A 21,313-nucleotide genomic window follows, 5' to 3' on the forward strand; every position below is an offset into this window, starting at 1 on the left:
TGAGACAAACCTCTGCAGATCTGTGCAATTCTCCCTTCGACCAACCAGCTCCTTGAATCAATAGGATGACCACGATTTACTGTCAAAGAGGTCCCATGTGCCAGAAGCAGGTGATTATACAGGAGGACCACACTTCCACTCAAACCTTGCATGTGGAGAAAAACAATAGTCCAGCTGGGTAATGAGTATACTGGGATCCTCCACATTTTACATACTGTCTTGATCCACAATTTCTTCCTGCTTATTACAGTAATTAATCCCAGCAGATCCATGAAGTCACCATACTAGTCATTTCCATTGGCTAACTTGCAAGAGCTACACATCCTTTCAATGAAGCCTTAGAATAGCTCATTTCCAGTCCCTAGCAGATGACAGGTGGTACCACCTGCAGGTTTATGATCCGCTGGGAATGCATGCTGTGAGACACTTGAAGCAAATTTGCAAGGTTTACTCCAGATATAGTGGACACATCCCACTGAAGTGGTCTGGACTGCAAATCAAAATTCCATGGTACTAGCTGCTGGATAGCTGTTGCAAAATGATCTGTTAATTCTTTCAAGTCTTGTTAAACAGAAAATCTTGCAGCCTCTACCAAAAGAAAAATCACCCCGTAGTAGTTGATATAACTAAATTTAATGCAATAAAAAAATTACCCAAACTATAGGACTGCCCCATAAATACGTACATTTTGTTGTTATGAAAAGACTAGTCAATCCCCTCCATGAATATATAGTGAGATATTGAATTCTTTATATTGCTAAATGCCCATCACTTTTGCCCAGATAGTTGAAACTGCCATTTGCAAACACACAAAGCTAGTTGAATAAAGGCCAGCATCTCATTTCTCTCCAGCTAAAAAAAGAAATTGCTGAATGTAATCAGCACGTTTTCTCTCTAGATGAGAATGACAAATAGAGTCAGTAATGCATTGTGCTGCATTTCTGGTCTTACAGCTGCTTAAAGCCTCTACTTCCAAAACAAAGTGTCTCAAAAGTAGACAGCAGTGAACGTAACTTGCCCTATGCAAATGTCTTCAACTTTAAAAGAAAACCAGTTCCCTCAGTGTACAACTCCTTCTTGTAGTGCAAATAATGAGGAAAGGAGAGGAAAGACAGCATTCTGAGATTCTTGCTCTCTGTAATTTCAGGAAGCTGTTTGGGAAAACAGCTGCTCAGGCTCTGCATTTTGGAGTAGCCTGAACAACCGAGCCACCAGCAAAGGGCTTCCCTTCAGCCAAAGACCATGCTGCCTCCACACACTCTTCAAAGCTCCTCCTGCTGATCCTCATGACCATTCCTGGAAACTATTATTTGTGCAATCCAAAGCACAGCTCCAAGTACATCTCTCTAGTCAGAACAACACATGCCTAACTTTTATAAACCACTCTGCAAACAGTGCGAGGTAATCCATGCAGCTCCAAGGCATTTTGTAAACAAGCAGACATGCTGCATACCAGACATAAAAATTTAACAACATACGGGAACTAGGAGTTTAAAACACATACTGGACATTGCTAACTTAATTATGGCAACCATCAAACTTTTTTTTTTCATTTTTAAACACTTAAGGTTACTTGTCCTACTTATTCAGCTTTAAAACCTCAGAGCACGGGCACAGAATTGGGTATTAACTACATTAATAAGCAAAGCAATATGCTGCTGCTTTTCTTCTCTTTGTACATTTTATGCAAATAACATTTGCAACTTTTCTTCTATTTCTCCACATCTTCCAGAGAGCAGAGGACAAACCTGCTTAAAGCAACATGGGAAGAAAGTACCTAAAAGATTGAACACCCTGGCAGGGCACTGCCTACATTCACCCCTTAAGCCTGATGCAATTCCAACTCTTACACTTTTGCAGACTCCTGGCTAACCCACGAGGCAGCAGAAACAGGAGGAAAGCCATCCTCACTTACTCCTGCCATTTTGTATTCTTGATCTCATTTCTAGGCAAGTGGACTGTGAAAAAACCACCACAAAGCCTCACCACAGATGGCAGTTTGGTATCCTCCAGCCAAGCTCACACCTGCAGCTTCCACGACCGCTGCTGCAGCTGGGCTTTTTGTCTCCTCTCACTGACAAAAACTGCAAAATACGCAAGTGTTAAGTGACCCAACCACCATCCATTTCATTACTGAAATAAGTCCCTAGGAAATCAAGAAGCAAACCTCCACTTTTGGCTCTGTTCCCACCAACACAGCTTGGCTTGTTCCACAGGAAGGGGTAACCTCCAGGCACTTTGGTTACAGAACCATTTGCCATAGGGGTGGGAAGAGGTGGGTATTTTAAAATCTGAATTTTAGAGAGGAAGTAACAAAAGAAACCATACAAAACTGACAGTTCTGAGAAGAACTTCACAGTCACCAATGCCAGCATGAACCACAAGAGCCCTGTGCTAAACCAGCGTAATGAGCCCTACAAGGGTAAAAGCTGATTTTCACTGTAGTTTCACTTAGACTCCTGCAGTTAATGATAGCAAAATGGGAGTCACCAGTGCCTACAAAACACCTTACTTTCTCCTGGTCATGACGTTTCATTCCCGGCCATGGTTTGGCACAGCTGTTTCCACAAGCAGCAGAACAGTCACATGTTATAGAAGACAGCATGCTTTCCTGCACGCCCTGAGATGATCTCTCCCTTGGTCTGTAAATTTTATTTAAAATCCACAGATGATGGACACCACTAAACCCAATGTTTGTATTTCCTTCAGAACATGGAAGGCAATCCATGCAAGACTTCTTATGGGTATTGGTTTGGTTAAAGTTTTTTTACATATATTTTTATACAAAAAAGATGCGCCCAGAGCATTTTCCAGCACACCTCCCACTCCACAGACACTGCCTGTTCCCACGCCTCTCTCTGCTGGAGGGCTCCAGCCATGGTTGTGTCCAGCACAAGACTTGGGGCAGACTAAGTCCTGACCAGCCCTCCAAAGATAATCAGGTGAGATGATCTAATGGTCCTTCTGGTCCTTAAAAGGAAAATTAGCTGTGAATCACTTAGATGCTTTGAAGCTCTGGTCCAGTTTCTCCCACAAATGGAGACCAGCCACTGCAAGATGAAACTCAAATCAAAGCCAAGTTTTACTTTTGTGGTCAGCAGCACAGACATATTTCAAAACCAAGGTGAAGCAGATGACCAGGGAAGAGAAGCTAAGCCTGAGAGACTTCTCTGTCTGTGGGACATGGAGGCATTCAGTTGGCTAAGAAACAAAAGGGTAGAGAGACAAAAAGCCTAAGGGGCTTTCTGGCCTGATGCTTTCCATATGTAAATCCTAAAATGGCAGCCACTGGTCCCCACTATTCATTCACTCATCCACAGTTATCAAAGTACAGTCCTCTCATCAACTGGACAGAACTTGCTACCTCTGCCTCTTGGACAGGTAACTGGAGTGAATAATCCTCTCATCATGTTTCACCATAATACTTTAAAAAAAAATTAATCTGAATTATGCACTACACAGCTATTAATAAGGATAAATCACATGGCTATTTTTGAGCTTAGGAACTACTTTTTCTCCAAGACCTACCTGTCCAGTTGTCCACACTAAGGTGGCTCACACATATTTAAATCATACAAGGCTATCACTGTTCAGTGCTCCCACAGAGACCTTCCCAAACAGATTTAATTAACCAATAAATTACATTGAGAACATATCCTTCCAACCTAGGGATGCTGTTCCTCGTGTTCGTGCCAAAGCAACTCTACTCCTACTCTTCCTTCAGCATAAATTAGTCTAAAAATAGCCTTATAAAAATATTAAAATGGCTTTCATTATAGCTTAAACTAGTGAGATGGCTTTGACAGCTATTCCCACAAAGCAAACTCCCCGTAGACCCTTTTTAAATATTCTAAAAAGAGTTGCAGCTCTACCTACAGAATTAAAATCTAAAACAAGTTACCAGAAAACAAAGGAGAAGGTAAATTATAATAAACAAAGCGTAGATTGCTGCACAGAAAGGTCTTTGTTCAAATATACTGCATTTAAGAAATCTTACTATTGTGTAACTAAACCCTGAACTAATATGGTCAGGGAAGTGGAGCTTTAAAAACAAGGCTTTCAGGATTGTCTAGTTTGACACCTTCCTTACATGGCAGAAACAAGTTTGTCTGCCTTAATCCTTCCTATACAGCCACAGAAATGTCTGTATGTGCTAAAAGAAGGGCACTTGAGCTTTTTAGGCATCAAGAAAGAGCAACATAACCTTAGCTAGGCCTAACCCCATTTAAACAATCAAGAACACTGCATCTTGCTCATCCCTTGTTATTATGAGACCTCTTGCGAAATGAGGGTATTGTTCAAGACACATATTTCCAAGTCCTCCATCTTAATGCAAATATGCTGAAAATGCTGCAGGAAACATGCAGGGCCACAGTAATAATGGAAAAAGAGCGGAAATCCACAGAAGTTGAAAACAAAAAACCACAGGTAAGCCTCTTTCCAGTAAAAACAAGAAATGCCCTGTGCACCACAGAACAAACAGAACCAAACAAAGAAATCCAGACAGAGCCATGAAACACCAGAAAACAAGTTACAGAACACTTCTTTAAAAAAAAAAAAAAAAAGGAAAGAGAAAAGGGAAGAAAACAGGGAGGAGTGTAAAACTCTAGTTGCCCCCAGAATCCTGTGAACAGGTATCCATCTGTTCAACCCCAGAAATGTTTTGGGGTAGTTCTGGGCATGCAAAGCAGCATATGTAGGATCCTAAATAACATTACTGAAGGAATAAGGTGCCAGGAAATCCAGACTCTACATTTTTAATGTAGTCACTTTGCAGGAGTTACATGGCATCTCATGCAGGATCTTCGAAGCTACAAGTAAGTAACTTGCACAAACTTCACAGATGTTAAGACCAGAAGAAATTCTCATTGCTATAAATAGGTCGTACAAAATAGATATGCCTGGTAATGTTTGACATCCAAGTCTTGGGGTCAAAGTACCACTTCACACCTCCATCCCAGGGGATGTTCAGGTCTGTTCTTGGAAGTCTTTATTTTATTCTCCCTTTAAACAGAACTAAATCTCCCTTTAACTAGAAATTATTGCAATTATGTAAATTGCTGTTATCACACTACTTGCTTTAAAATAAATAAATAAATAATTTCTAAATTATAAATTCTGTTCATCTACTTACCAAAACTATCGTTTGAGGCAAGATAAGTCATTACAAGAAAAAGCTAAAGAAAGAGACTTCTATTTGCTTTGTGTCCCTTCAACCTTTCCTAACAGTTGGAAGCAGTGAATCAAAGGTAAAATGAACTGACTTGCCCCAGTTTGTTTCCATGCAACTTAAAGTTGCATCATTAATGTTTAATGTTTACTCCCATTGGTCACAAGAAGCTTTTTACATACTGAATGTGTTTCATTTAAGAGACCTTTTCTCCTAAAGAAAGTGAGAGATGAAAGCTATTCATACATCCTTCAGCTACTGAGTAGACCTAGAGGGCACAAATTTTGAGTTCAGCTTCTCCTTTTGGACAAAAAAAAAAAATTCACACCTGAAAATTACTCAGAACCAAACTGGAACTAACTCGAAGTAAACAAAAGTTAAGCAATAACGCAAAAACATACATTTGTTTATCCACGACAATCATGACCTCAAAAACTGAACTCTAGAGAGGCTCAAATTCTGACCAATTTCAAAAGATCAGGCAGCAGTCAAAACAGTAGAGACAGGGGAGCTTTGGAAAGGGTACTGAATAGATGATTTTTTTAACCTGACCATGCTTTAACCTTTATTAACCAACCCTTTACAGGGCACAGGACAGACTTCTTGCCACTTCGGCTCAAAAATCCCTTGGCAATATTCACAATGGGCAGATGGGTGGTTGTATGCACTTCTGAAGACATTATCTTTTTGCCTTTGAGAGAACCCATTAACCCTAACATAAACCTTAACAAGAAAGCTTTTTTATGACAAATATATTTGTTTTTAAATGCTTCTATCTAAACTTTCAGCTTAATTACATTGTACAGAAAGTCACTCCCTAGTAACATCTCAACCACCCACTTCACTATACCCACAGATGGACTCCAGAAGTTCCACCGGAGCTGGAACATACACCAGGCTCTTTCTCCCACTCCTAGTTTTGGAAGCCATGTTAAATTATTACGGTTGCCAACAAAGAAAATACGTTGTGAAGAACAAAGAGTCTCTGAAAACAGCCACTTCAGAAAGAACAGCTAAAACCCTTGTGAAAGTGCAGCTTGAGAAACACAAGAGTTCGTAACTCCAAGTGAGGTCAGCCTCAAGTTTACAACGAAGCTTAAAATCTGTTCATCTAAATCAATTATCCATCCTGAGTGCACATGGTGCATTTGAACTGAACAGTCTGGGGAAGGCTTTGCATCACGGTGCATACTCAGTGACAGCACTCATTTCCCCGGCAGCAAGCTAAATTTCAGCTTAATAGCTCAAACGTTCCCTTGACTATATTCATAACCAAGGCTCCTGCCTCTGCAGTAGCTCCAGAAGAACTACATATGAACTCTTTACCTTTGAACCAAAGTGACTAACACTCACCCAGAGCTGCTATTCTCCATGCCAAATAACCTAGATTTAAAATAGATACACATTCACAACAGCATCCAACAGAAATGTGCTCTATTGGACTCCAGTGATTTTGCAAACTAGCAAAAAATGAACAAGCATTAAAAACAGGGATAATCCATCACAATATGCACTTTAAGCATTTACTAAATGTACTCTGGATTTAATTTATTTATAGCAACTCAGTGTTCCAGACTTGCATCACTATATTATTTAAATATAACAAATTTTTATTCTAAGACCTCATTTCAGCACTCTGCTTAGTACCTGGTTCCAAGACAAGGAGATTTTTTACTTCTGCATAAGTACAAAGAGGAAGATGATTTCTCAGCAACGAGTCATTATATTCTTGAATGATAGTCTCCAATCCTGCTTCTCAAACTGTTAATCTGGAAATATCTCAGTGCCAAACTATCTCAGATTATTCAAATGCATCATTCCTCTCTTGACGCAAATGGTTTAATCCAGTAATTTATTGGAGGTTTTTTAAATCACTGTAATACTTTTACCATGGTCTTGCATACGTAAATGGTGACTATAAAAGATGACCCGAACAGATTTTTTTTAAAAAATGTCTCATTTCTTCATGAATATATACCAGAGGTCCCTAAATATTCCCAGCACAACACACACAGTTCCTCTTTGTCTACCATCCACTTCTTCCTCTCTAGAGTCTCCTTCCTCAGCCCTCTCCAGCATCCAAAATACCAAATGAGTAAGAGGTTGCTCTTGGGGTGGCCAAGTAAAGGCTCTCCTTGAGCTGGCTGAGCAAACAGCACTCCTTGCTTCCCCAGGTGAGTGCATACACGTGCCCATGTCTACAGGTGCATGGGACATGCAACTTCACTCCCTCCTCAGAGATGCCTGGCTTCTGGGGCAGGAGGTGACTTGGGAGACAAATGGGGGAGCACATGCTCAAACACATCTCTTTTTCTAGCACAGGCAGGAAAACTGACCTTAAGTCATACACGAAGACATCTTCATACTTCAGACTACTTCATCAATACCACAAGTTTGCTTCAGAGATCAAGCCTGGCCTCAATACAATTCTGGAGAACTACTGGGGAGGGGAAAAAATAGACCAAACTGTTGGCCTGCCTAAGTCCAATTTCTGTACTGAGAGGACTTCTCTTGACAAGAAAGTACTGTTCTGCATTCCTTCCTCACCTCCATCACAGGATGGCAGTTTTACTTTGAAAGGGACCTTAAATGGAAGATTCAGTTTCATTTTCATACACCTGACTCACCATGCCTTTTGGGACTACCTGCAAATGGTGCAAACCAGGCTCTCCATATTCCCTGGCACCCTGAAAGCCTACAGTCTATACAAGCCAAGCTTCAATGCTCTCCAACCCCTTCCCCGTTTAACCCTGCAAAAACATTTAGCAGGTGTGTCTGGTCTTAAGTAAGGGTAGAAGGTGGTCCTGCAGATGAAACTGCATTAGCAGTGATATTTATCATGCTCAGCAGAACAAACACCAGCTTTGCTTAAAACAGAACAGTGGCAATAGCAATGGCTGTCACTCTTGTGAGAAAATGGACACAGTTTCCAGGATTATGCTTCACTTTGGGGGCTGAAGTGACTCCAGAGCAAACACTCATGGGTGTGTATCCTCGAGTGTTTCTATTTCACAGCTCTACTGAGGGAGGGGGATGGTGAAAGAGAAAAAAAAGACATCTTCCCACCTCACCTCCAACTCCATTTTGCAAAACACCTGTTTTTATGCCCTCAGTGTACATGTTGAGGTGCACGACACTACTACTGTAGTAATGGCAGCCACACCCCTTGACTTCTTGTTTGCTATCCGTCAAATACTCCTACGGGGTTGTATTGAACTGCAAAATACGCTCAAATACAGCTCTGAAGTGAAGTCCCAGCCAGCTCCTTGATAGTAGTTACTATAGAAACCAGTCCCTTGGCACAGGCTCTCACAGCAGGAAATCATGCAGATTTCAATTTTACATAGTAATAAATGCTGCAGGAGAGGAGAATTTCACAAGAATTGCAGGGGCTGACTGTACAAAACCAGACCTCTTCTACCCCGTGACACCACCACGCTGCAGATGAACGTGCCCACGCACACAATTGCCACTGCTCTCAGTTTTGAAGTGGTTTCTACAAAGCCTGAGTTGGGGTGGCTGCTGGAAAGGTGGTAGCATTTTTCAATGGCTTCATTGGATTAGAAAGCGTACTCATTTTTACACGTAAGAAGCCCAAATGAAAACAACAAAAAAAGCACCAACTGCAAAGCAGCAGAAAGATTTAAGCATGTATGTAAGAACACAGAGTCCAAACATTTTAAGGAAGTATTGTCAGGTCACAACCCAGGGCTCTTTTAGAAACAGCCCATCTTCCTTTCCTTCTCCACCCTGTCCAAAAAAACCAACCTGAACGGAGGGCAGGTCACAGATTAATCTGTAGAAAAAAAACTGCTGTAGAAAGCACAAAGACAAGAGGGAGGACTCAGCCCTGAAGTAAAAGAGTGAGGTAATTATTTTAACTTTTCAGAAGCAGTTCTACAGGTTGGACTCCATCACGCATGGGAGTGGAAGAGGAAGACACACAGCACAATATACTTCTTGTCCCAAGTAGATGACAATTTTCTACTGAAATTCAAGAACCAGTGGGGACTCTTCCTCACCTCTCTAACTGAGCCCGTAAGCCTGAACAGTGCGAGTCTGGCTACATCCACATGGGAAGAAAAGAGCAGGGAACTGCTTCACTGAAGAAAACTAAATGAAGGGAGGAGGGAAGGGGTGAACAGCTTGCACAGCAACAGGGACAAACATTTGTGCTGGCAACACCCGACAAATCATCAAGCAAACAGAAGGACAAGAAAATGAAGGAAGTTGGTCTATTTTTAAGCAAGACCTCATTATTCTCATTTATTACCATGAACATGCACTGCTTCCCAGGAAGCAGCAGGTATGCAAACATGAGATGAATCATATCACCAAGTAAATCACCTGGCAGCAGAATGCTAGTTTGCATGGACACACACAGGGTGAACACATATGATCTATGCCCCTGACACCTCCAAAAATGCGTTGGAAGAGTATTCTGGGAGGCAAGCCTGCATTACGGAGAGCAAAACACCCTGTTAGACAATGCTATTGTCACTGCTGCTTCTGAAAAATGACTTTTGTTAATGTTTTTGCTAATGATTAGACAGAGCTCCTTGTTCTGGACACTCCACTCTCAATTAGTCTGCTGGAGCTTGTAATTTCACTTTTTGTATAGCTCTTATGTCATTAGAAACAAACCTAATTTCTGTCCAGCTACGGTAAGAATAGACTTAGGGAGTTGGAGAAGACACCCTAAGTCAAACCGCACATTTTATACCACAGCCTTTGCACAAATTGCCTTGCAATTTGCAGGAACTTCACAAGTGGTTTAAGGACCTGTGGACTTGGGGTGCAGCAAGGTTCAGGTAACTGCCAGACTCTAGTCAGGTCCACATACACCTCCCTAGAGGTCTGGTGAGTTTGCATGAAGCCAGTTGACAGCACCAATCTGATCCTTCACCAACTTATTATGTCTTCTTAGAAGCCATCACTGAGGGGGCCAACAAAAGGACAAGCTTTGAACCTGCATTTCCAGACAGCTGTGAGGCCCAAAGGATAAGCCTGCAGAAGGTTCAGCAACTTGTTTGCTATGGGCAAGGTCCACTAAGCAAGGAGCACTACCCTACTTCCCAGAAACCTGGCTTAGTCTGAACTGATATATTAATTCTCCTCCCACACAACACAGAACTTCCCTCTCTGTCTTAAGGCAAAAAGATACTAAATAAAACCCAATGGAAACAGATCTTCAGCTACCTTTGCTATCCAACTGGTGACAGACTAAAAATAAATAAATAAAAGCTGCAACAACTCTCTTGTTGTGGTTACTATAGGATTGTTGCTATGTGCCAGCTAGTAATTTATCACATCAAAAGGCTGACTGAATTAGCCTGAAAGGGGATCTCCCACCACAGGAACATGTGCTACACTGGGAAAACCAACCACCAACCAAAACCTCAGCCTCCACTTTCAAATCCGCATCCCATCATCAAAAGGATGCTTTTACATCTTTGATTCTAACCTAATATATTATCTGAAGGAAATCCTCAGAGCCATTTATGATTTATCCCCATTACTTCCCAAACTGGATGTTTAAGACATCGGAAGTTTGGTTCTGTTGCCAAGACTGAGAAAACTCTTTGCAGCTTCAAAACCAGTATTTAGTTACTGAAGCGTAGGTGCTCCTAGTGAAGATGCCCACAGAGATATAAAGTCATCATGTAGCTGGCAACAACAATCAATCCATCCATCCCAAGCCTGCAGAGAAACCAGGACCTAATATTCTATCCTCCTAAAAGCAACAAAGCTGCCTAAAGAACTATGACTAAATGTATAAAAAATTAATTCTGAGCTGTACCCCCTCCCCACACTCCCAAAGATTTCTGATTCAAATAGTGAGCAGACTTACATTCAGTCACGGAAAAAGAGGCCAGCCACTCCTTCTTGACACACTTTTCACTCCTTGGACAAAGCATTAAAGAAGAATATTCACTTATTCTCCACTCATCTTTCTCTCCTTCTCAGAAGTCTGTCTCGTATTCAAGTTTTCTGTTTTGGTTTAGCATACACAATCACCTGGGAGCATTATCCCCTTCCTAACAACACTTCAGTCTCTTAGCAAAGCACCTTAAGCTCAAAAATTACTGGGCTGAAGGGCAAATACAAACTCCACTCCTGTGTCTGTCTGTGCACCATACCAAGGAGCAGCTGGATACATAAGTTATTATAGCCATTATTTTTGTCTATTGCCCTGAATACTTCTCCTTAGGTAGGGACAAAGCAGCAGAAATGTTATCAACGAGCCTGAGCTAGATTTCATCTTGACCTCAAGAAAAAAAAATATCTCTTTATGCTGCAATGCCTGCATTCACCCAAAGAAAGGGTAATGACAATGCTTCACCTCCGGAGCACCCCTTCCAACCCCCTAAATATAAAATCTAGTCATTAATCACCAAACCACTTCTTGTGTGTTTGGGCATATAAAATGTTCATCCCATTCTGACTGCTCCAGCCAAATGGGCTCACATCAGCAGCAGAGTTCTCAGGGTAACACACTTGCTTAAAGACATGGACTGACATTTGCTAATTCTCTAAAGAAAGACAGGAACATGGAAACAGCAAGTAACGCAGCACTGCCCTTCTATATGTGTTTTGTAGTTTTAGCACTTCCAAAGTAGCATATCCAAGTCCCAAAAAATCAACAGATGTGTAATATGCATCCAGTTTCAAAATTATCTGCCAACAATTCTGAATTGGCCCTGTGTTTTGCATCATCTTCATGAAAGTATAATGGAAGACTGAATGGTTCATTTAAATAATTTTCTTCCTGATTATTTTATACATGAAAATCCAAAAAGAAAAAGCCTGGACTGTATTATTATACTTCAAAGACTCCATAGGAGGAATAAGCACTTATTACCAAGTCTTATCTTAACTGACAGGAAGCTCAAACAAAGGTTTTGTTATTTGAGTATGAGCATCTGAAATTAAAGAGGAGTCAGAAAACCAAAGGAATTGGACAATGAGAACCCCTTTCCTGTTGTGCCCAACTTTGTTTTCACTTTGAAATTAGGCACAGATCATCATCACAACTCCCCAGTCCATAGCCAGGAGCAAAGGAATTTATTTCAAAAATGCTGCACAGCTTTTAGGTCTACTGCTATAGATTGTGGTGTCTTTCCCCTCCCCAGTCTCCATTTCTGTTTTCTTTTAATTTTTTTTTTTTATTAAAATAAACAAACTAAGCCACCTTCCAGTACTGCCCATAAGATTTTGCCGTGTCACCAAGGATTTATCCCTTGGGTTACACTGTGCCATATTTGCAGTGAGTGAGACAGTGGTTCAGAAGGCCTAAGCACACTTACTTGAAAGATAACAAGATAACAGATGTTATCTTAAGCCCTATGACACTTTGCGCAGCTTGTCACCTTGGAGAACCACTTCAATAGATACCATACAGATCCTGGCCAAAATAACAATGGAACACCCAGAGTGAGGACAACCTGCAGGTGTACTCACACAATACCAAGAGCAATGTGGATGCAGAGTCTGCCCAGGAACACAGATCTGCAGCAAAGGTACTATTTTAAGCAGCTTTATTAAACATGAAGAGCAGTCAGAGCAGTGCAGTACAAGAGCCACCTGAGGCAGACACTCACAGATCTCAATCAAGTTTATTTTTGTAAGTAAAAGTGTTAAACCATACTTACGTTTTTGCACGCTGATATATTTTAATGAAGCCTGAAAAAAGTACAGGTACTTTAACACAGCACTTCTTCCAAACTGATATATCCTGCCCCTCAAAAGGGTAGCATTAAAACAACTATGCTGGTTTTGGTACCCTGTCACTGCTACATGCCATGCAGACTTCGGCTGAGTTTTGCTTCCAGGTCTACTCAGTGTGCCTTGGCAGCTGGCTGACCATCCACAGTGCTTCCCTCCCTCTCAACTGGAATTTCCTGCAACTCTTGTCAGTAGCCTTAAAATCCTTAAAGTCCTCTCAGATGTGCAAAATGAAAGAGATGGAAAATGTAAAGAGTACCAACCAGCACGAGAGATGTCAGAATTACCAAAGGCACGGAAAACATACCTTTAGTAGCGCTTGCCAAGATGACTTGCCAAGAAGAAACTTCAAACATTACAAGCACTACAATCTATGGAATCCAACTGGCCAGAGAAAGCCTTGTGATAAAGTGAAACGTATCTTGAAGTGATTTAACTAATCTCCTAATATCAAACACACCTATGTATATGCAAAACCCTTCAATATGAAGGAAAAACAAAAAACCACAGGACTGGGTATCAGCTGCCTCATTAACAATCTCACTTTGAAGATCAATTTTAAGCTTGGGTAAATCAAAGCTTTTAGATCATCTTTCCATAAATTTTAATTTACACCTGTGCAGATGTAGGTAGGCAAGACTGGGGCAGGCTTTTTTCCACGGAAGCTGCTGATGGTGTATTAAGGGGATACAGAAGACGTGTGCATATCTTCAGATTAATCTCCCTCATAACACAAGGTGGAGAATTAATTTTCACACCTACTTTTTCAAGCTCCTGAATTCTAGCACTTACCTACAAAGGACATTCAAATGCAGTAGAGGCAGAATAACAGTATTCAAAAAGCAAAGTAGTTTACACACGTCCTTTTACATCTGTTCAAACCCAACTTACAGTATGTTTATATGTGATATATGTTTATATTTGGAATGTACAGTTCTTGTTTTCATAAGAGAATAAATTTTTTAATGCACAAAATATGAGGTAAACAGATATTAAATTAAATTAGACTTAAACCTCTTCCATGCTTCAGTTAGAATTGATGCAGATAAAAACATTCAACATTTCAAATACTGAAAGACATAAGCCATATAAGAAAAGCCTGAACTAAAACTCATGAGCTCACATCTCCCCAAAAGGAAACTTCACTTTTAAGGTATTTAAGGGTTATCATTAGATTATTTAAGGTATACTACGGATTTAAAGGTATCCTGAAGTACCTACTTCATTTAATATTTTATGACTACTCTCTTTAATAATCACAGTGAGAAATAATACAGATTCCATTGCAGACTAGAGTTCTGCCAGGCTATATGCCAAACAGTTGTTCCTTGAATAACACAAACTGCTACATAGATGTGTCTACCTTGTCAGAGTTCAAAAGTCAAAATATCGGAAGGAATTCTGCTTTCAAAAATCTCTAGTACCAGCAAAAAACCAGCACACACTGCTATACAGTATTATTACAGAATTAGCAACATAACTTGACAACCTCCTCCATTCAAATGATATTTTTCAGATGACCAGACCCACAGAAATACAACATTTTGGTGATCCACACATCAGAACTACTTTTCCAGTGTTTTTCCTGGTCAGGCAAAAATCAAAAAGCATTGAACTGAGGGAACTGAACTGAGGAAAAAGGAGAGACTAAACTTTGGGTTGACACACATTTAAATGGAGTGGCAGTGAAGAAGGAAGCAAAAGCTGAAATGAGCTGCTTGGGAAATTAATTTGCGTACTGAGTCACCACAAAACACCAGGTACTTCACATTCAGGGCTTCTCCTACTTCAGAAGCTACAATGTGAAGAAAATACAGCAAAATACAGGTTATCCAACTCATCCAACCATGGCTTTATCATAGGCAGAGTTCCAATTATGCCTTCTATTTGAGCTCCAAAAGGGAATGTTAAGATTAACTTTGTTACCATTGCAGAATTAGAAGGAAGTAAATGACATGGAAGGATGCACCAAAAGGGAAAAGAGGATGCCTGGGAACAGCAGTAATGGCACACAAGGCAAACAGATCATCTGGAACAAGGAATGGCATTGATGGAAATAAGCTCTCATTCTTGAACGCTCGGTGACTGCAAAGGAAATTGTCTCCCCTTGTATGCGTGTGGACATGTACATCCATGTAAATACTTTTTCTTCTTTCAAAGCTAATGCTGATGCAAACAGATTAAAGAGTAGCCAGAGAGTGCTTCTGCTGACTGATAAAATGCTTTCATCAGCTAGATGAGTGGGTCTTAAAATAACAGGCCATTTTCTGTAAAGCTATCAGCAATTACAAATTAAAGGCAGCACCCTGCTTCACGACACTTCAGTCATCCTACAAAGTTCCATTTCATCCTACACAAACTAACACTGTCCCTCTGAAACAGGTGCCTGCTCCAGCATTTTTATATACAGTTAGTTCCCAGAAGAAGCATTTGGCTCATGCAATGATAAACCAGCCTTAGATTTAAAATACACCAACCTCCCTTCCTTTGTCATGGGAACTGCTACACAAGTCTCATATATCCCCAAAAACTGAACATGAACTTTGCTGACTTTGGTTAATCTGTTAACTGTAAACTTTGGTTTACCTGTTAACCCTCTAAACAGTGTGAAGCATAGCCAGGTGTTTGATTAGACAATCAAATACATGGTTTTATAAACTGGGTAAGTAAGAGGCAAAATTTAATGAAGAATTGTTCAAAGTAGGTAACTCCTAAAAGGGAAACCTGAGAACCCATTAAAATCCCCACGTCAGAGAAAAAAAAACCAACTGTGTTGTATTTTGGGTTTGGAATGTAAATCTTTATACTTACAGCAAAATACATTTTTTATGGAATTGTGTCCTAGTAAGTCATAGAGAGCTTTGCCACCACCTTTAACAAGGCCAGGTGTTCATCTTCTGTCCACAGCAACGTAGAAGGAGCTGTATTTCTTAAAGAACCAATGTGCAACCTCAGAGATATACTTGAATGGGCACAAATGGAAGTTGGGTTGGGAGGCAGATCAGAACCACCAGCTAACTTGGAGTTTTGATTCATTGCCCAGAACATCACTTTCTAAAAATAAAAACAAAATTCCCTTCTATCCTTTCAGTCAGAGAAGGCAGAAGACAGAACAGAGGAGCTATACAAATTTGGCATGCCTGGATTCACAGAGCTCCTTTTGTAAAGGATATGTTCAAAGAGATAAGAGACAAGACACGACACTTGTTGGACAGGGTCCAAGTAACACAGCAGAAAGTGTAAAATACCCTTCAAAAACCCGCACAAGTCATTTCTGTTTGAGAATGGGAAAGTTTCAGTCATTCTGGTATCTCAATGCAAGTTCTATAAGCCTGCCAGCACAGCTAGAAGACAAGTCCCAAGGATTTTTGGTAGTTTACTTTGTTTCCCCCAGAGGAAGAGAGAAGAAATAGAAGAGAACATGCTTGAAGGAAAGACACATTAGAAATCTAAGTGAATTCTGCCTTGGGTCTCATCCTGAGTTTATTCCACCTTCTGTCATGTTTATTATTTTACATGAGTAGATTACCCATAATTTACAGAAGGTACGCATATAATGAGGAACTTCTTATCAGAATGTAAATATTAGCTTTAGACAGGAAAAAAAATATTCTTCCCTCTTGTCATTCTATGGCTTGATACTGGCTCCAGCAGCTGCTACCACTCCTGTTAGCCAGAAGTGAAGGGAAACACAAGTCTGGCTGAGCTTGAACTCTGCTAATGCAAATGCACACTCTTCACATCAGCAACATTACTTTCTCCCTCTCCAAATCGAATGTCCAAGGGCACACTGGGACTTTAAAAAAAATGTTACAAAACCTCTATGGTTAGAGGTGACCAAAAGCCGCTCACTCAGCAGTGCTCTATGCACTTTGGATTTACTCTTCAGCAATAGTTCAGGGACCCAGTGACCATGGACAATGCCCTACTGCTGCAGGGACATCTGCATGAGATGCCTTGGTCACTGGGCATCCAACATCAGAGCGAGCCAGCCTTTTGTCTTCTTCCAACTCAGCAGTCTGGAAGGAAAGCCAGCTGCACTACTTTGGCTCTCCATACTCACTAACAAGCTTAGATTGCTACCCAGAGAAGTCCACAGCGCAGGAAAATTAATTTTGACTTGTAATGTCAGACCTAAAGGGGAAGGACAAGCCAAGATTTTCCTCAAAGACATAAGTACAGGCTACTGTCATCATTACTGGCAGACCCCAGAGGCCATAGGATCAGCTGGTATCTGCTCTGCTCTGTCTCCAGCAACCCTACACGTATATTTATACCAGCTGAGTATCAAGCTTTTTACATTTACACAAGGTACAGAAGCATCAGTGAATACAGATTCAGTAAATCTTGCTTTCTAAAATATTATTCATCAACGTATAATTCAAATGGTAATTAAGAAGTGTTCACATGATTGATGACACATTTAAATTACAGGTTTCCAGCAATTTTTTTTTCTTTAAAGAAAAGACAACTTCCTTTTTCACGTGCCGTTTAGCGAAGTGCAAGTCCATCTAACAGATGTCTCACAGATCTGCTTGTCAATGTAACAAGTTAAGACTTTTTTTTTATTACGACAAATGGTATAAACCACACAGCATTCTGTTAAACTCAATATTGACACATCTGCTTACCACGTGTATTAGTAGCCATGTCAGCCACTTTCTGAAAGGCATCCAAAAAGGCAGCAGCTGCTACTACTGTAGTCCTGAAATGCATACAGATAACAAAACATTAGCAGTGTCTCATTGATGCCTATTTAATTACTGCCAAAAACATTTAGGCTTATAAAGAATAACACTGTGAACTTGCAGAGGCCACAAAAAGTATCCTCTTTTATATCTGAATTTAGCCTTTTCCCTCCTTCATTTCTTAATCCCTTCCTCGCTTTGTGTTAGCACTATGGACTTGGAGGCAGTCATGCTAATTCCATGCTGAGAATTGCACAGGACAGGTGCTGTTTCAAAAGAGCACAGCCATCCTTCTTCTAGCTGATTTCCTCTGATGAACTAATATTAAGCAGTCAAACATGAAAAACAAATCTAACACACATTGTACCGCACCCATTAGTGTACAAATTACAGCCACTGCTATTTCAAGGGAACATGTATATTTTAAGAATAAAAGTGCAGGAACTTCCTTTTATCTAGGACCCTGGCTAAACAATTTCCTCAGTTTTTCATCTAGGGAGCATGAGCATCCCTTGAAAAAAAATAGTGACTTCTTGGAAATCAGACTAGTCTGGAGTTCTTGGGCAAATGGAAAAGTGGGAAAAGAATCTCCACTTCAAGGGAAAAAAAAAACCAAAACAACCACAAAAACACCAATCTCCCTAAATAAACAAACAAAACCCCTTTCTGTTCCAGTGCTCCTCTAAACAGGACTGCTCCTGAGAGGTACACCAGCAATCCCAGAGACTTCACAATCCAGTGTCAACCCCACTAGCCCAATCTCCCTCCACATCTGGAAAGCGCGCACAGACCACGCGTACGTTCAAGTGAACAGCAAACGTGAGTTACAATTTTCCAAACACATTTGTTCTAGATAACCAGGCCCCAGAGCCCCAAACACCTCAGGTCAGTCCAGATTTCTGAAGGTTTATAGTCTGCTCAACCCAATTAAAGTGGAAGTAGGCCAGGGCTCTACAGGTAAAGCACAACTGTGCCCTCTCCACGGTTACCTCGTGGTTCTGTTTCCGTGCATCTTTTCTAACAGTAACTCCGATTTTCTCTCCTGATGGCATCAGTCAGCCTTTCCAAGCAAAATCCAGAATGGGGACTACCAACTTCATTTTGTTTCAAGAACTCCTTCCTAGCCTCAAAAAACCTGGCAGACCTGCAGGGAAGCTGATCCTTGGCCAGAAAGACCGCAGGACTGCTTAATTAGGTCAGATTTTATGCGAGTCTCACTCCAAAAATGCTCAAGATACAGCGGACATAACTGGCAGCGTAGTAAATGGCCTACTGACAGCACAAAAGATTTGAACACACACAGAAAAAAACACTCCAGGCATGAAAGAACCAACCAAATGCATAAGGACTCTCCACATGCCCAGGAGATTAAAGGGAGGGCAAGAAAACCCCCGACAGCTAGCTAGCAATATTGAGCCCTGAAACCAGATAACCTTTTCCGGGATTTTCTTTAGCAGTGTTTGAGTTCATCTTCCAAACTTGTGGGCCAAGCTGTTATTCATGTACCATGTTGTTAATTATTAATTATATTGCTAATAACAAAGTTCCATTTCTCCAGTAACAAGATCCAGGAAGACCTGGCTCCAGCTCAGATGACATCTGCTGTCCTTTATCAAAGCACACAGAAATGAAACAGAGGCAAAAGGCTCACATTTGCTAGAAACAAACAGCAAATCCTCGAACACAGGCTTTCAAGCCGCCTATCTGCATGTTCCTGTAGCACTGCATTGATTGAATGCAACAGCACAGGACTGGGAAATACACAAAACTATCCCTCATGCCACCCCAGAAGGCCTGTTTCTAAAGAGTACCAAAAGGCTAGGAAAGTTCTCCATTTGCCTTCTTTCTCTCCCTCCTCTGCATCTTCCATCCTCCTCAAGGTGACATAATTGCTGGAAAAGGATAAACCACGTGCAAGTGTGGCACTTTAGGCACAGTGTGGCAGAACAACATACTCCAGCCATTTAGGGCAAATGAGGCTAAACTCTAGCTTCTTCAGGAGCAGTTCATAACACAACACAGAACCACAAACCAGACTGCCAATAACCTGTTCCTGCTGCTGGGAAAAAAACACTGAAGTGAATATTGTGGTTTGGGGGGAGCTGTGAAGAACTGGAACTTGTATTCAGATTAGCAAAAATCAACTTTACAAGTGAATGAATTCTAGAGATAGCAGAATTGTTCTGAGTGTGATACTAATGGTACTTATTAAGTAATCCAGAATGCTGTTTTCAAAGTATACCCCAATAACCTAAGTTTTAATCATCACCAATACATGATCCAGCAAAGGAATTCCCTTCAATTTTAAGGCAGAAGAAAGTGCTGTTAAGACTGCCAAAGATTTTTTAGTATTTTAAACCCTCTTCTAATATAGCCTCTCTGTATTCTACACTAATAATAAGAGCAACATAGGGTTAACTCCAAATGTGTGCTCACTAAACAACAACAAACTATCTTCCCAGTTTTCCATCAAAATCCATGAAATTTAGCTCATTTTGTGTTTATTATGTACAGTTGTTGGTAGATTATGAATTTTCATAAATACATTAAAACACCAGTAGTAATGTATGAAAAATTACATGCATGGGTGTTGACTATGAAATATGCACAATTTTACTAGCAAATTATCCTGGCAAAAGCTGCATTTAATCTTAATGTTTGCACATGCAAGGAACTGTAGGGGATCTTGACTCTGTAACACAAAACTTACCGAAGCTGAGACTGCAGTTTCCCAGCTTTATTTATAAAATCTTCCCACACTGGGTAACTTCCCTGCAAGAAAAACAAAACACAACAATGAATACCTATTTTGAGCATTCTGGTTTGGATACTACAGATCAAATAAAACTAGATGTAAAGCAATAACCAAGACTGTGTTAAATCCTTATCCACTAACACTAAAATAAGTTTTCCCAGAAAGTTCTCTCTCACATCCTTAGACACCAGTTCCAAGCAGATGAGATGTCAACTGGTTCTGAATCCAGATGAAACTGCAGGTCCTCTGATGAGGCTTTAGAGAGTTTCCAAATAGAAACACTGGGCAAAAAGAAGCAGCAAAAAGAAATGCCTTACTTTGGATGGATACAGCAAAACCAAATCCATTAGAAGGGGGTGCTAGGATATTGCAACAACATGTACACAGAAGCTCTCAAAATCAATGGCAGGATCACAGTTGTTTTTTTATCTGTGTTTTTACCAGGTTCCCATCCTCTTTTTAAAAAATAAAATAAAGTAATTTTTCAAAGCCTGTATAATAAAAGTTTGGCTTGACCAAGAAACGACCTAGAACACTGCCCCAAAGTAACTCAGCAATCAAACACAGAATAGGCACATGACAGCACAAGACAACAAACTTTCCCAACAGCTGCCTTGTCACTGCAAGACCTGATTCCAAAACAGTCCTGAATGACCTTGGAGACAATTTCTGAACTGAAGCTGATAAAGCAGCGTGGCATTGAGTGTATGCAAAGTGTTTAAGAAGGTTTAATTTTTCCTGACCTCAAGTTTCCTGTAAAACTTTCCCCATTTTTTAAAACTGTGTTAAAAGGCCAGAGTTGTTTATTTTCTTAGGATACGGACACCACATGTTCTTGCAAGTTCTGATCTTTATTTTTCAAAGTTAAAAAAAAAATAATTTTTTTTTAGACCAGAAAATGGTTAACTTGGGTTAACATGCAGAGCAAGTACAAATTTTCTACTAACAGCAGAAACTGTGGTAAAAAGAAACCTC

General features: G+C 40.4%; 1 protein-coding gene across 17 annotated transcripts in view; it reads right to left on the reverse strand.

Annotated features, from left to right (window-relative positions):
* Positions 1 to 21,313, reverse strand: part of MTSS1 (MTSS I-BAR domain containing 1) — a 125,369-nt gene that overhangs the window by 88,057 nt on the left and 15,999 nt on the right. For all 17 annotated transcript variants that reach the window (XM_051778602.1, XM_051778592.1, XM_051778593.1 and 14 more), the window contains 2 exons: positions 20,294 to 20,355; positions 17,527 to 17,600 (listed from right to left, as the gene is read on the reverse strand). In XM_051778602.1, the coding sequence (XP_051634562.1) occupies positions 17,527 to 17,600; positions 20,294 to 20,355 (136 nt within the window). The remainder of the gene's footprint in view (positions 1 to 17,526; positions 17,601 to 20,293; positions 20,356 to 21,313) is intronic.

This window comes from Manacus candei, unplaced genomic scaffold, assembly GCF_025592945.1.
Source record: "Manacus candei isolate 608988 ecotype Guabito, Panama unplaced genomic scaffold, ASM2559294v1 h1tg000013l, whole genome shotgun sequence".
Classification (NCBI taxonomy): Eukaryota; Metazoa; Chordata; class Aves; order Passeriformes; family Pipridae; genus Manacus; species Manacus candei.